The sequence below is a fragment of the Clinocottus analis genome, unplaced genomic scaffold, assembly GCF_023055335.1.
Source record: "Clinocottus analis isolate CAN_PGR_092001 unplaced genomic scaffold, fCliAna1.0.p SCAF_23, whole genome shotgun sequence".
Lineage (NCBI taxonomy): Eukaryota > Metazoa > Chordata > Actinopteri > Perciformes > Cottidae > Clinocottus > Clinocottus analis.
The window spans coordinates 7,655,985-7,672,970 of record NW_027175965.1 but is presented as its reverse complement, the minus strand read 5'-3'; the positions used below and the strand labels follow the sequence as shown (position 1 = coordinate 7,672,970).

Sequence of the window (16,986 nt, the reverse complement as noted above, 5' to 3'; positions counted from 1 at the left end):
TGTCCTCTGGAAAGATTTTTTTTTGTTTCATTCATAGCTCAAAGGAACAATCAATACAACAATGTTGTTACCGCATTACAAGCCCTCCATTTAAAATGTTACTGCAGTAAAAAAACAGCTATTACCAGCAGAATGTATTGTGCTAAACTACAATATTTGGTAAATCATGCTGGAGCTCAACTTGACCACTTTGTAAATTAGAGTAGTTAATTTCATACCCTTAAGTTCATCATAATATTTCTTAAATGTAAAATCACAATAAACAACTTTAACTCGTTAGACTGCTGAAGGTTTTTGCTTTTAAATAAATGCTGTTTCAAACATATCTCAACATTTCTATGTTGAAGAACTACAACCTTGTTTTGACCTTGAGCCAACAAGAAAGCATGAAAGCGCTTCAGTAATCTTGCTTGATAAAAATGATTGTAGGTGATGAAATATGCATTGAAATACAGTTTTGTAAAAGTGCACCAAAGAACAAGCGAGATAAGGAGGGCAAACAAAGCGCATGAGAACAGACTGATTAGGTATTTAAATACACATTCTTTTGGACGGTATAGAGGCTGTAACACTCTCATCTGGTAACGTTTAAGCTTCACATCTCTGGACACATAAAAAAAAAAAAGAAACACACAAGCGTTCAAGCCTGTGGATAGGGGGAGTGTTTCAGTGCCTGGGAAAAATACTCAAACCTTTATTAGACAACGACAGAGGCTGTCAATCAGTGTGGGGGGTGGATGCAATCTCTCTCACACACACACACACACACACACCGCCACAAGAAGGGAGGGGCAGTGACCTCGGGGTTTTAGGTCAACTCATTTACTCTTTGCATCCGTTCCTCATTTTAATAAGTTGTTCCTCTGTAAGCTGTATAAAGAGATCACAGCCTGCGGCTTCATCCCCTTGCCCTCTCTTTCTCAAAGCCATTAGCTCACCTGTCACAACCACTCCACATCCCCTCTCATCTCCTCCTCGTCCCTGTGTCTCTCTGTTCTCTGATCTGTGCTACGCTGACCTGACACCTCTCTCCTGAGTTTTCTGACACCCGTCCGCCCGTCGGAGAGGTCAGGAGGATGGGGTTAAGGGGGGTGCAATTGGCATGGAGAAGCACGAAAGGGATTTGACCTCAATCAAATGGCCGATCACATCCGTTTGGTGCTCTCGCCCACTCGGATAATGACAGCAAATAGCTCAGACCAACCGCCAAAACCAGCAGATTAAAAGCAAAATCGTGTCGCCGGTGAAACGGAGAAGAATAACGGAGACTTTCATGCTCAAGCTCCTATCAGAGGATTACATGGCCGCTTACCACACACTTTAGTTGATTTGGTCCTTAATTTAGTGAAGTTGAGTAAGATCAAATAATTTTGTCGGCAAAACGATAAAACAATGTGAAGATTTTGGGAATATTAGCAGCTATTACAATTATATTATAAGCGCTACTACAAGTGACAATGGAGATGAGTATTTTTAGATCATGTTGAGCAACAAAACTGATTCCTTCATTGCAACAAATGGGATAGAAGAAATTCTCAATAAATCAGTGGAGAAACACGACACATGCTCACAGATGTAACATCTGATGTGAATAACAACAGCCAACAACTGTCGGATGTTCTTCACCGTCATCAATGAAACACCAAATGAATAAATACCTCGTGGAGGAATGTGGTTTCATCCCTCAAGACCCAGATGGTTGTAGACTCAGAAAGGCAAAGTAAAAAAAAAATGGTTTGAACCCCAAACGTTTTCACTCAGTCAGTTTAATTAAATCTCAAAATGTCGTCGCTCATTCTTCTTCGACAGTGTGAAATAGCCCTTTAACTATATTACTAATGTATTACCAACATGTGCACCAAGTGCTATCTGACTCATTCAAAACCTTCCCTCAAGTGTTTGAACCCTTTTTGTACTTTTTATAATGAAACTGTGGAAATAATTCACCCATAAAAACATCTTAACCTGAAATACATTTCACAGAATACTTCAAATGCGAGTCTTTACAGGTTGTATTGTGTTATTCCTTTGTTATTTCTGTTGACATTTTCTTCAGATAGGAAGTCCATGAAGAGCTTGTTTTTGAGATGGAGGCCTGCCTTAGTGAGTCATTGTCGGTAAGTCACAGTCGCGCTGAGCACAGATCCGTGCACAGACCAATAACGCAGCAGATGATCGCAGAAGAGGTCAATTAGCTCGCCAGCTTGTGAGCAGTAGATTACAGCAAGAAGGTGTTTCGAGGGGAAAGATGGCCGAGGGTGTGGCCTCGCCCTAATCCCTTTAAAGCATTTGAGGCGTCTTCACTGAGCTGATTAGGATATTTTCCGGCCATCCCCAAGCAACGTATTTGACCTACAGGGCACAAGCCGGGAGCAACAGATTGAACTCGGGTTTACGGGAGATTGAACCTGGTGATCGGGAACACGATCAAAGTGTTGTGGCTAGAGAGAGCGTTAGGTTAATGCCTTGTCTGAAAATATAGCTTCAGACTGGGCATTATTGGTTGTTAAAAGCCAAACAAGTTCATCTTTGAAATATTAGATATTGCCAATCTGTCAATGGTAATCACTTTACATCTGAAGCAAAGAAAAAGGATCGTATTTAAGATTGTTTTCATGCTGAGGGAAATCTATAAATGTACAGTGTGTGGAAACAAAAATGAAAGATATCAACGTGAATATGCCAACACCACAGCTGGTGACGTAGAAACATAAACACAAGACTCTCAACCAGGAAGTCGGCTTATTTTAGAGTTACATATTCCCTGTACTTATGTCACGTGTGTTTACATATTTTACTTTTGTTTATGTATTTATTTAAAGCCCGAGCACAAGGTTTTTCCTTAACCTAACTAAGTGGTTTCGTAACCCAAATATTAAATTGTTTCCATGATCATTAACTTGCTTCCACTGTGTACCACAACCACCAGTTGTGGTCGTGTGTTTCTGTGAGATCATGTTCCTGAAGTGAGGTATAACTTCCTCTGGAACACGCTGGCTTTACGTGACATTGAAGCTATTAAAAAATAAAACAATAGGATTGTAAACAGAGTTGAAGAGGTTGTGCCAGAGCTGAACTCATTCTTATCTCAACATCAAACACCCGCTGCTATTACAGTACACTGCTCTCTTGACTCTGTCAGCAACAATGGTTTGATAGCTTGTTCACAGCCAACACGAGATAGCTGATTTGAATGACAACGCACACCAAATGGGAAGTTTCCCACCATCACCAGCAGGTCCTGCTGGGCGTGTAGGAGGCCAAATATTGATTGGATGCTGTGTTGCTCTGGAGTCTCCCCCCGTTCGCCCCAGCAGATGTTTTTGGTGGGCAGGTTTCACTGCTCTGTGTATTTTAAATTGCTCCGTCATTGGCGTGAGGTCAAAGGCCCGAGGATGGAGAGAGCGTTGTGTAAAGGGAGAGAGAGAGAGAGGAAAAGGGAAGAAGATGATTTTTGTTTTCCGGATGGCCTCCGGGGTCAAAAGGCAGCAGGGGCAAATGAGGAAAGGAGCAAGGAGTCATGTGCTCTCGCTTGTTCACCCACAGTTACTCCTCAGAGTTAAAGTTTAACCCCCGATGTCAAATTCCTCTGCACTTTAACGCAGTTAACACACTTCCAGACCAATAATCTCGCCACCATTTGCAGAGAATCACCTCAGTTGTTTCCAACCAAAGTAAGTATTGGTCTATTAACACGTTGTGTCAATGCAGGAAGATGTGACGTGTTGCAGCAGTGTGTAATATATGTATATTATATGATGTGTGGTTTAATCACTAATATGTATCGACAGTGGCACAATTATCTTCTGTTAAAGTGAAGAGACGCAGCTCATACAGCCTGCAGGGCTTCAGCTGGTTAAACCTGTATGTACTGTACATACGCTGTAAGTAAGTCAAAGATGTGTGTGTGTGTGTGTGTGTGTGAGTGTGTGTGTGTGTGTGTCTACAGGAGCTTTTTCAGGACTTCAACCTAACTTTAACTTTATTGTCCGCCAGGGGAAATGTGTCTTGCAGACCAAGTGAAACACAGATTGTACACATACTTCACCGTCAAACATTTACAAAATAATGTCGTAAAACATATAATAAAAATGTGTTAACATATGCTAAATCACCCACACACACACACGCTTAAGTTATGCACAATGTTTAAGCTATCAGTGTTAGCATCCAGTGCATCGAGCTAGCAGGACGACATGAGAGACCGTTTACGTTATGTTAACACACCGGTTTAGCAATTTAACCTCTCCTTATTTAACATATTATAATACATATTACAAAGTCCCTTCTTCACAATGCCAAAACTCATACTAACCAAATACATCCAGCCAATATTTAGGGGGAATATTGAAGTCCAGATTATTTTTCATTTGATGAAAACATCATGCACTCTGGAAGCAGCGGAGCAAATACACACACATTTTTTCAATAAACTGAGGTTGCTATTTAAAGGGAGCATTTGGAGGCGTGTTGCCATGTCACATGCATGGCAGTGTGTCTATTTTGTGTGTGTGTGTGTGCAGAGTAGTGTTCAGGTGAGTGTGCTTAAGGTGCTTCACTCCGGTGGCTCTGGACTCCCGGCTGTGTTGAGAATGTACAGACTCCACCACCGTTGACTTCACGCTGAGAGCAGTTGCATTCCTGACCTGCAGTTCAAAGAGCAAATACCACACACACACACACACACACACACACACACACACACACACACGCACACACACACACACACACACGCACACACGCTCCCAGATATATAAGGCATACTGTATATTTAAGCACAAGGGCACATGCACCCTCCGCCTCAGACACACAAAACATACATTTGCACAGTGATGTTGCTATGACTGCTACATGTGAACTTACGCACACTCCAACGCATATAAAGCATGCCTCTGTTGGCCCACAAACAAACCCAGCAGCTGCAAACATAGGCACGTTGGCTTTAACCTCGTGCTGCAGAAGATCCAGCGATAAAAACATGTGTAGACAGGAAGGTCAACGGTCCGACCTCCTTCATCCAGATCACTGAGGTCTGCTTCCTTCTGACTTTTATTGTAACTGATAATACTATCAGCATTGTTTTATTGGACTTTCTTTGACCTGAATCGTCCTGTAAATGTATGAGAAAGTCTTGCTGTCACTTTCACTTAGTTTTTAAAGACTAAATGAACTCGTGAACTTTGAGCACGCGTACAACAAGACAGTTTACACAAAATCTAAAACAGTAGCTTTTACAAAAGACAACTCACTAACTGATCCAGTTTTGTTTAATTTGTTTTTATGGTGTGATCGGTCACATGAGATGAATCACTTAACTTAAATGTATAGGATATTTATATAATATTTTAAAAAAGGAGCAGCACATAGTCTGTAACTCACTAACTGTCTACAAAATAAATTAAACGTGTTTCTTTTGGTTAGTGGACACTAAAAAAAAAAGAAGATCTTTAAGTTGTACTCTTTAAAGATGTCTCACAACTCAATCTTTACAAAGCTATCCAACCTCTGCTAATACACGTACACAAAGGCTTAAAAGAAAACAGTAATTCAACTTACAGCAGCTTAGCTTGACCTCTTAACCAAACAAAAGGCCTATCCATGCACAACGAGTCGCGCTGTGACGGATGTGGGTTAAAGTTACCTTATGCTCACATTTAAAAAGGTTCAATCGACGTCACCAACAGAGAATTGTGCAGGAGAAGTCCTTCCTCCTCCTGCCCGCCTTGTTATTAACTTGTACCTCTTTGCTCCTTTGACATTCATGCATCTTCTGGGAGACAAAACATTCCTTCGAACAACACAAGGTCAAAATGTTTCTGTCATCCTGGTAAAATTCCTGTAAAACTATGCGATGAAGCCGACACGCTTGGAAGTAAATACCTCTGCATGTTGTTGGAAACCTTGCAGGCCACGATTGTTTATTTTGTCCTCCGTTCACGTGACGATGCTGTTTGTATGACAGACAAAGAAAGTAAGAAATTCCACAGCAGCGCAGCCGACTGCCAAGACGATGGACGACTTAATGAAATGAGTTGAAAACAGGAGTATTCCTCCTCACTGTCAACCGAATGAAATGCATCTACACACGTCATCCACTCCATTATCTGAACCAGTTATCCTGTTTCTGGAGCCGATCCCAGCTGTCAGTGGGTGACATGGGCAGACATGGAGAGAGACAACCATGCATGCTCACATTCACACCTACGGACAATTTAGAGTCGTGTTAAGCTCTCGCTGTGAGTGCTAACCACTCCTCCGCATCTGTACACTGATAATCTGTAACAGCAAATACGTTTTGAACGTAGCGATGCCCACGTAATCAACATGATGAGAACATACTGTTACTGATACTGAACAGTAAGTCACATGTTCACCGACAAGCTACTTCACTGGTTCTCCTACGGTATCATCGCCCATTGCGACTGAAGCATTGAAGCACGATGAAGCATGTTTGTAGTTGCAGGAACTGTGTTGAGAAGGACGTGACCCTCGGTTGCTTCTGTTAAAGTCCAGCTTTGTACGCTTATCCTCCAACTCAGAACATCTCCAGACCTCCAGAAAGGCAGCGCCGCCTTCACAGGAAAAAACGTTTCCAGGGAACAACAACATTTCCCATTATAATGTAAATTGTAAAAATCAATAAGTAAGCACCAGATTGAATCTCCTTTGTTGGCTAAGTAGTTGTGCACATACAAGGAATTTTAACCTGGTTAAGTGCGTTTTATTTTGTAATGGCAGGGTAAAGCATAGACAGGACTGTTATGTATTATATAAATATATATAAAAGCACCAATGACCAACAATACATTTTTTTTTAAGTCTATTGCGGTGGTCTGTATGTTGTAAAGAACTACAATAAGTACTTTGTATGATGTGTTCAGACTGATCTGGATGCTGCTCTGACCAGTTAGAGAAATATCTTGTTTATGGCAAAATAAATGGTTAAAGGTTAGGGAAAGATTGTGACTCCAGTTAAAAAAGACACCATTTTTAAGTGCAGGTCTGTGACTCTGGCGTGTGCATGAAGGTCGGCGTGCTGCACCCTGACCTCCACAGCCTTGCTTCCTACCTCCTTATATACAGTATAGACGACTACACTTCCTGATTGGCTGCAATTAGACATGAATTGTGATCCGTAGGATTGTCCAGCATGGATGACACTGGGCTGGTTGTAAGACGTGGTCGCTGCGTCGCTGCCAACAACTTCTAATCCCGCCCTCCTCCCTCTCCACTCCCCCATTTAAAATCTGCATGCAAAAAAAAAAAAAACTCAATCCCAACCATCCCGGATGCAGCAGTTCACCCGGATCTCTGGCCTCCCTCACCAGGACCAGTGAGTGTGAGCAGCAGGTGTGAAAACGGAGCCGGCGGCGTATCGTATAACCTTTTGACTATCGTTGCTCAACAACGACGGGCCCTCCCCTGTTATTATTGGGTCGGCGAAGTCGGAGAAGAAATTCTTCGGGATTAGAGTGAAGTGGAGAGAACACGAGTGTGGCTGCCGCGCGCTCGCCGCTGTGTGTGTGCGTCGACCCCGAGGGCCCCCTCTTTGTCTTACGGCAGTGTCGGGGTTAACTCCCCCCTCCCGCACCCACCCTTTGCTTCCAGGCTGGGCCCGGGGTCAGAGGGGGAAACAGGCAACCAGTCAAGCAGCCAAGCATTCTTTCAATGTGTGTGTGTGCATGCATGTGTGTGTGTGTGTGTGCATGTGTGTGTGGCTGCAGCCCACTCTGTGCTCTTTGACTCCGCTGGCCTTATAAGGCATCCAGAGCCATGGCAACGGCAGGGCTTGAATAGCAGTGTCAAATCCCTCAGCACACAGACACACGCTCACCCTCCCTAAAGGAGGAAGCCAGGCAGAGACACACAGAGGGGATTGAGAGGAGCGCGAGAGGAGGCGATCTCAGGGCTGCTCTCTCTCTCTCACTGCAGCGGCGTCTGGCTTTCACTAAGGAAAAAAAAAAAGGTCTGTGACCGTGGTTTTCCTGCGCTTGTTTGGCTAATTTATTCCTGCCGGGGCCAGCTGAAAGACGGGTTGGAGAAGAGAGGACAAAAACAGGACGGGTAGAATAGTAAACAGTGCAACAGTACACCCCTGACTTGCTTGACAGGGAATGTGGAGAGGTTCGAGGGCCCTGTGGTTGTTACTGCTGGATGGACAAGCACTGACAAAACAGGAGACAACACTTTGTGGAGCTCTGACGGAGGAGGAGATTTCTCAACTCGGCTTTTTTTTGTTGTTGTTTTGGCTCGTTGTTGTTTCTTTTCTGTGACATTTGAGCCTCTGACAGCGCAGACTCTGAAGAGTTGAGGGGAGGCCAGAAGAAAACATCATTTCACCACAGACACACAGACGAGGAGGACATGTTTGATGAACTTTGAAGACAACAGAGACATCATTCCACGGGTGAAAGGAGTGTATTGTCTTTCTTACCGCTTATTATTCTAACATCAAGCGTGGGCTCAGTTTCAAGTGGATCTTTTTGGCTACAGAGGTGTTTCTGGCCAAATTGCTTATTGTATATAAAAGCCGAGGAGGCGTTGTGGTCGAGTCCTCTCTGAATCAGAAAGAAAACGACTAAATCCACTTTAAAAAACTCCCAGTAAGTCTTCTTTCTTTTTCCTTGCTGAGCATTTCCAGAGCAAAAAAATCCTACTTTTTTCCTCGGCATCTGTAACAGCCCCGACAAGTCAAGAGTGCGTCTGGACTAGAACTGCCGCAGATCAGCAGATAACACCTCTGCACGGCAGGAACTGGTTGGACTAGTTTGTAAGTTGGAGGAGAGGGCAGGGCAGTTGAACTCTGCCTGAAGGAGAGCAGCGTTTCATTTTCCTCTCACTTGCTTGTCCTTTTGGGGAGAAAGTCGAGCGGCGAGAGAGAGAGAGGCAGAGGCGCTTATTCGTCTTGGAGAGCGACTCTGTTTTGTTCCATATCACTGTGCTCGGGGATAGGTAAGGTGTCTTTTTAAACTTCTTCCAGGGGGGGAGACGTAGGGGGAAAGTGGGAAGGAGGGAGGGAGGGAGGGAGAAAGAGAGAGGAGTCAAAGTGTAATTTATTGTTTCCAGTGAAAAGAGCAAGGCTGCACCCTTTTCTCCTGCCTGAACTCTGAACCACTCAATGTGCGTCTGAAGTTTTCTCAGACCTCGGGAGCCATTGATCGAAGGTCAGGGCAGAGAACACAAGAGTGAAAGACAAGAACAGAGAAAGCCGAGGGATTAAAGAAGAGCAAGAGAAAGAAAAAAAACAGCACTGGGAAGGACCTCCAGGTCATTACAAGCAGACGGCAAAGGGGAGAAAGGTCAACACGGGGGAGTCCGGGACAACTTTTTGTTTTATCCCACTTTGAGATCTTTTTGGACAAAACCGGACTTTAATACAAGTCTGGAGCTGTTTTCTTGTCTGGGATCAGTTTTTAGACTTGGAGGGTAGTCGGTAGGCCGGGGGGGGGGGGGGACGAGGAGGGTTTGTGTATGATCCACTCGCAGGGCTTGGCGTCTCAAAGAATATGGCCATGGTGAGCGGGGGATGGGGCAACCCCAACGGGGAAACGAATGGACTCGGGGAGAAAGCTTACCTGAGGAGGGAGGAAGAGGAGGGCTCGCCTCAGGCCGGGAGCAGCGACGTGGAGGTCGGGGACGAGGACAAGACGTGCGTGGTGGACTGCGTGGTCTGCGGGGACAAGTCCAGCGGGAAGCACTACGGCGTGTTCACCTGCGAGGGCTGCAAGAGCTTCTTCAAGAGGAGCATCAGGAGGAACCTGAATTATTCCTGCAGGTGAGGGCTGCTGGGAGATTCAAGGGGGATGTCTTATTGTGTTCACGGTTTGAGCAGCAATGAGTTAAAAGTTAGCTTGAATTCATTCTGCTTGTTCTTCTTGCGCGACTTTCGGTAACGCAAATCGTTAATAACACTTTAAAAGTCACCACATATTAATGTTAAAGTTACTATAGCTTCTATATAGACAGATAATGAGCAACAAGATTGTAATAATATGAAATGTATTTAAGGAGAAGGTATAATAGATGACTATGTCCTTACAGTTGCGTACTACAGTATAGTGTTTTATAAAGCGTGTACTACATGTTCATATGGTGCTTTTAAATGCTCAATGTCGGGTGGGAGGAAAGTGTGAATAGAGGGAGGGTTTCGACATTCACATTTATGAAAAGACACGGCAGATTAGTTCGTTTCTCACGCAGAGTGATACGCTGCAGCCTTGGGTACGTCTCACAAACAGGCTTATGTGGGGGAAAAAGAAAATAAATGAAAGCCCTGAAGGTCAGTCATGTGAGGATGGATTGCCTCAGAAGGTCAACATTCCCATTATTCTTCACCACAGGAACCCGATGTTGCAACTTAATTCTCTGCTCTTACTCGGTCGGCCCTCGGCCTCTGAATGCAGTCGTTCCTTCCACATAAAAACGCACTCACGGCGGATGGAAGGTGTCTTTTCAGCCAGTTTGTCACGTCTGAAAGAGGCTCCCGGTGAAATGCTGGCAGACTCCGTTCTGCTGTAAAAGGCGAAACAAGGGCGTGTGAGGCCGATGATTTACAAAGGTCACGGCCTCGATGGCTTTTCAGCCAACGCCAGCTCAGTTCACTCACCACGAGGGTCAATGAGGGGGATGGAGGGCAAGAAAGGGGGGAGACAAAAATGTAAATCGAAACACATCTTTCTTGACTCGCTTAGAGCACTCAGCACCACGGTGTAAAGCACAAATACCTTCGTTTGTTTCCTTTGTCCAGGTCAAATCGAGAATGCCAAATCGACCAGCATCACCGTAACCAGTGCCAATACTGTCGTCTAAAGAAATGTTTCCGAGTAGGAATGCGCAAAGAAGGTATGAACGCTCTGTCACCCATTGCACTGCAGGCTAAAGGTGTTTATTTTAGGATTAGTCGACATGTGATCAAGTTTTTCGAGATGGAAATCATCACCTGGTTCCCCTCCCGTCAGCTCCAAGGATCGTTTTAGCATTTCTCAGCTCATTGTTTTTGGCTTTTTACTTCACCCAGGTTGACTGTTTTGGTTCGCTCTCATTAGCATTGTTTCCAGAAGCAACAGGAAGCCCTGATACACTGTACACTGACGACACACATCAAACAGCAGACAGGCACAGGTAGCGGCTAAAGAGACAGATAGTTCCTTCAGGAGTTGGTTGAGACCAAAAACTACAGTTTTACTACTACTATTACGAGTATTACAGTAGTATTTAAATGTTGTAGCTGGGCGAGAAGCAGCCAATTGGATCTATTGTATACTGTTGGTATAATACAATCATATATGTTATTTAAATATGATATCTTGACCTTCAAATAAATGGAAATAAAGTAAGTCAAGGAAAGTACAAATCCTTCAAAATATTGTATCTGAATATAGTATTTAAGTAGATGTATGAAGCCTCATATCAATAAGTCATCAATGCCCTTTGCATACCAACAAGTAGACTGATTCATGTACAAATACCCAGAAACATATATTAAAATACAGCACTATAAGAAATGAGTAATTCACAGAGAAAATGCATATTTTCACAGAAACAGCGGATGACATTTCCCGGTGATTCAATCACAATATTTATACTGTCAACCGCAGCATGTCGTCAACCCGGAGCTCAAAGAATAGACGTCTCAGCCTAAATATCTATCATTTAATGACAGATGTAATTTGTTTGATTTTTGCTTGGCTGATTAGTCGTAAGAAGAGGTGATTCACATTTCCCCTGGTGTAATTATTTTCATTCCAGCAATCCTTTGCTCATTATCACCTCACAAACGATTTCCAAAGCATTTGTAACTGTATTCCAGCCGCTATTGCCGTATTAACTTGTATTTCAGTCTGCGTCAGAGGACACCACGAAGCCGCGGTGCCATACATAATGTGCCGCGAGGTGTCTGTCAGAGGTTATATTGAGCCTGGTTATTAATGAACCGCGCTGACCTCGGCCCGTGACGCAGGCTGCACTGTTTCCACATGAGACGGGGACGCATGTTTCACCTTTAACCCAGACAAGAGAAGCACACGCTCGCCGCTTTAAAAAGGGGGATTCTGGCATTTGAAACTACAGCTTATTCACTAATATTCAAAACAGCAGTCGTGGCGTTCATTAGAGCTCGGCGCAGGGAGGGCAGCTGTCCATTAACCTCAGACTGAGCGCGTACATCAGGACATAGGCCTTTTATTATAATCACGAAGGACGACAAACACGAGCAGCACTCTCAGTGTTGGACTGCAATCAATGTCTATTGAATGTTTTTTCTATTTTTTTTATAAGTTTGCCTTGATGCTGTTGGAGGTTCACTCAGGTTCACACATCTACGCTGTGGATATTGTGCCATATAATATACATTTTTCAGTAAAAATTGAAGGCTTGAGAATATTTAGCGACCTCTAAAGTTTAACATACCGTTTAAAACCTTGTCAGACAGCTTTAAGAAGAGTTGAATGATGTTGAAAAAAGAAATGTAAAATCCACCATCACATCCCAATTCAAACTAAAAACTGTAATATACTAAGAGATTAACCTTTTCGAAACCGTGCGAAAATATTTCCGCGTCCATTTTAAGTCCCAGCATGCCCCATTCAGACAATCCTTTGACATCAAATACGTCATTTTGCCGTTTTTGAACAGGCCAAGACTTTGTTTTATTGGGATTTTTATTGCAGATTCTGATTCTTTAGGTCCTAATTTTTGCCAAAAAGGTGTCTTATTGACGCTCCAGGAGGCATTTTTGGGGCTTTCTTTTTTTCCCAAGACTTTGCTGAACAAATGCATACAATAAACAGAAGTAAAGGTATTAATATTGGGTTCCTACGACGACTCAAACACAGGGGAAAAAGAGGTCTGGTTTTCAAGGGGTTAAATCAAAAGAGGCCAGGACCTTGTTTCTAACAGAAAGCACACACCTCCACCAGGACGTCCAGATCCTTATTCTGCCGTCTTTCTTTCTCGCAGCAGTCCAGAGGGGCCGAATCCCTCCATCCCACTCAGGTATCAGTCCCAACTCCCTGGCTGGTGGCGTTGGAGGTGCAGGGCCGGGTCACATCGGGGCCGACTACTTCAACGGGCAGCCGGTGTCGGAGCTCATCTCCCAGCTCCTCCGAGCGGAGCCGTACCCCAGCAGCCGCTACGTCACCCCGTACGGTCAAACCCAGATGCAGGCGTCTGCCAGCGGAGCCTCCGTCATGGGCATCGACAGCATCTGCGAGCTGGCCGCCCGGCTCCTCTTCAGCACCATCGAGTGGGCCAGAAACATCCCGTACTTCCCTGAACTTCCAGTCTCAGAGCAGGTGAGTCAAGACATACAGTATTGTGACTTCTTTTCTTTTTAAATGTATATTAACCACATTAAAATGACGGTTTCAGTACATTTAAAAAATTCAGGTGCGAATATTAGAGCTCCTTGCGAAACATCCGGTCTGCGAGACACCTCATTGATCCAAACATTGATTTTATTCTTTCTTAACCCTTAACTTGATATCCCCTCAGATTGATTCCATTTTGTCATGACTCACTGAGATACTTCAATACAAGCTATTGTACACATTATGAGTAACACCTGTGCTCTTCCTGCTATGACAAAGTCCAAATGGCTGCCACTGGGGCTCACCCTTTCTTAAATAAACCACAGGTGGCGCTGCTGAGGCTGAGCTGGAGCGAGCTCTTCATCCTGAACGCGGCTCAGTCGGCTCTGCCTCTACACATGGCTCCTCTGCTGGCAGCCGCCGGCTTCCACTCATCTCCCATGTCTGCTGAACGGGTGGTGTCCTTCATGGACCAGGTCAGGGTTTTCCAGGACCAGGTGGACAAGCTAAACCGGCTGCAGGTGGACTCAGCGGAGTACAGCTGCCTCAAAGCCATTGCACTCTTTTCACCTGGTGAGTCTTGTTTTGTGGCGACGCTATCTGAGCGATTGAGGCTCGTGTGTCACTGGATGTCTCTGCTGTAAACCGATCTCATGTGTCATGTGTATGACGCATCAGACAGGGTCCAGTTTTCTGTGCCAGCATGACATTAAACCCCCCAGTAGCTCAGGGCCACCTTTGACTTGACTGCATGTGACCTTTGACCTCGCTGAATGGGAACAAAATGAGAGACAATTATAAAAGAATAAATAAATAAATAAAAGAATAGTTTGACATCCATTTATTAACTTTATTGCCAAGAGCTGTATACAAAGGTTGGTCCCACTTCACTGTCCACTGAATATGAAGCTACAGCTAGAAGCTAGGTAGCTTAGCATAGAAACAGGAAACACGTTATATCTTCTTTGTCTAATCTTGACAAAAAATAAATCTAACAAAGACGACCTGTGGGTTAACAATAAGGTTACGGGACTATTTTTCGTCCTGTATCCACTCTTTGCGCTAAGCTAAGCTAAGCTAAGCTAACTAGCTTTATATTTATACATCTTGTCAAACTCCGGCAAGAAAGCGACAATTGAGTAATTTACAAAAAAGGAAAATGAAAAAGCTGTAATATATAAAATATGCAAAAACAGAGCAATAGAAACAATTAAACGGTGATAACCTTTTGTTTCCTTGCCTGACAGACGCATGTGGTCTGACGGACCCGGCCCAAGTGGACTCCCTACAGGAGAAGGCCCAGGTGGCCCTGACCGAGTACGAGCGGTTGCAGTATCCCAACCAGCCTCAGCGCTTTGGCCGCTTGCTGCTGCGCCTGCCGGCTCTGCGCGCCGTGCCGGCCAACCTCATCTCCCAACTCTTCTTCATGCGGCTGGTGGGCAAGACGCCCATCGAGACGCTGATCCGAGACATGCAGCTATCGGGCAGCTCCATCAGCTGGCCCTACGTACCGGGACAGTGAACCCAGCTTGACTCCAGAGAGGCAGACTGAGATCAGATTGAATCAGAGCTCACACAGATTACATACCAGGTACAAACTGGATGTTATGTATACAAACTGATATACACACACACACATATACATAAAGTATGTATGTTTGCAGCACTTGTCAGTTTTGCTCTGACCTCCATCTGATCTCACTCTGTCTGATACTGGAGACAAACAGAGAGCTTTAATTAAACATCAGACTCTAATATGAGGCCATGTGCCTGTACTACCTCCTCCCTTTTCATCCCTAATGTGACTCAGTTTGAACCCAGGCTCTGTGTGTTTCCCTCTGCTTTGTTTAAAGTGAAGCCATCGCAGTGGAACGTTGACAGGCTTTATATCTGGAACAACGTGAATCGTATCACATATTTGTGGAACGAAATCTCAGACTTTGTTACCGAGTGAATTTGTGAGAAAACTGAGAAGTATCACCTGATACAGCATTTAAACAAATAAAAGGCACGGACATCGTATTGTATAGTATACTATATTAGGTACTTTATAGAAAAGTAAAGGAAACTACAGCTATTTACTTTCTTGCAGAGAGATTGATTGCACTTACTCATCTGTACAGTAAATATGAGGCAACAGCCAACTGCTGGTTAGCTTAGCATAAAGACTGGGAACAGGTGGAAACAGCTAGCCTGGCTTTGTTCAAAGGGAAATAAGGGAATTTAAATCAATCCGCAACAACCTGTAATGCCTGAGGTGGAAAAATAACATTTGTAAAGGAGTTATGTGCTGGATTATTGCTCGGTCCGGCGCCAGTAACTTTCAGGAATCTTTTACGCAGTTTTTTGTTTGGATTCAACTAATTAAGTCTTTATGCTAAGCTAAACTAGCCAGCTAACAGTCCTAGCTTCATATTTACTGTACTCTCTGGACGAAAGTAAATAACCGTACTTCTCATGTTCTCGAGCTATTTCTTCGATATACTATGTTATACAATAATGTCCTTGCGACATGAAGTGGTGAATGTGCTTATAGACACACCTGGCTCTTCAGACAGTCACATCCCTATCAAACATTATTACCTCATGTTTTACGCATCAAGACAAATATTGTGTATTGATGTGCTAAAGATAAATATAAAGGGATCAAGGTGTCTTTATCACAGAAACCTTAAAGATTAATATTCCCCTGTAGACCTGTCTGTCCAGTATATTTAAATACATCTTTAAATGTAAGAGGACAACCAAACTGCTGACATATCGAGACAGCTACACTTAGTTAAGTGACCCTTGTTTTTCTGGTTATTCTCTGCAAACTGTAGACTTGTTTTCTTTACTTTTATGAAAGTAGAAGTTGTTCATTTCCATTTTTCCTTCACATTCATGGTCCCCTTTTAAAAACGTGTTTTAAAGTGCAAGTGGACAGAAGTCATTTTCAGATCATTATCATGCTTGTGCAAAGTACTCAAGTGTTTCACGTGTTGTAAAGTTTATGGTGTGTGTCGGTACTGAGATAAAAGGGTACTATGCAGTCACATTCATGAGTGTTGTTGCCATGAAATGAAGCTCAAAGTGACGAATGTTTTTCTTGCCAAATTAACTGACTGAAAGAAAAGACAATGTGAAAATGTGTTTTTGGTCAAATTTTTTTGTATTTCACCTCGTAAAAAAGACAACAATGATCCCTGATATTGTCAAACAGCTTCATCGTCAGCTCTTCGGGCTGTTCTTAAATCACTTTGTGTTATTTGTTGGAATATACGTGATTTGACTGTTTAGCTTTACTTTTAAAAGAAGCATGTTTCTTTGACCATGCCAAACCTGAAAAAAAGAAAGAAAAAGAAGTTCTTACGACTGGTTATTTTTGCATTACGAGAAATAAAAAAAAATGTACATACCCTCCGTGGATAAATTAAGTCTCTGCACACATCTGTAACATCAGAAACACTTTGCTAGTCATTTTAATGTCAAATGTCTTGTTTGGAGCTGAAATAATTAATCAAAAAACTTATTCACCTTTTGAATTTGTCCAATCAAGTACAATTTCTTAATATTTGATCCAGTTTAAAAATGTAAGGATGTTCTGCTTTTCTGTGCATCATATTAATATACAATAGGTAACCATCATCTGTTGCTCAGCCAAAGTTACAAAATACATTTTAAGACGACACTTTTGCCT

The 16,986-nt window shown here is 43.4% G+C and overlaps 1 protein-coding gene across 1 annotated transcript; it reads left to right on the top strand.

Moving 5' to 3' along the window:
* The first annotated feature begins 9,024 nt into the window (after nt 1-9,024).
* LOC137793663 (nuclear receptor subfamily 2 group F member 6-like) lies at nt 9,025-16,719 on the top strand. The gene is made up of 5 exons (XM_068589948.1): nt 9,025-9,775; nt 10,748-10,842; nt 12,958-13,292; nt 13,634-13,880; nt 14,555-16,719. The coding sequence occupies exons 1-5, from the start codon at nt 9,507-9,509 to the stop codon at nt 14,827-14,829; spliced, it is 1,221 nt and encodes a 406-aa protein (XP_068446049.1). The 5' UTR covers nt 9,025-9,506; the 3' UTR covers nt 14,830-16,719.
* The last annotated feature ends 267 nt before the right edge of the window (nt 16,720-16,986 follow it).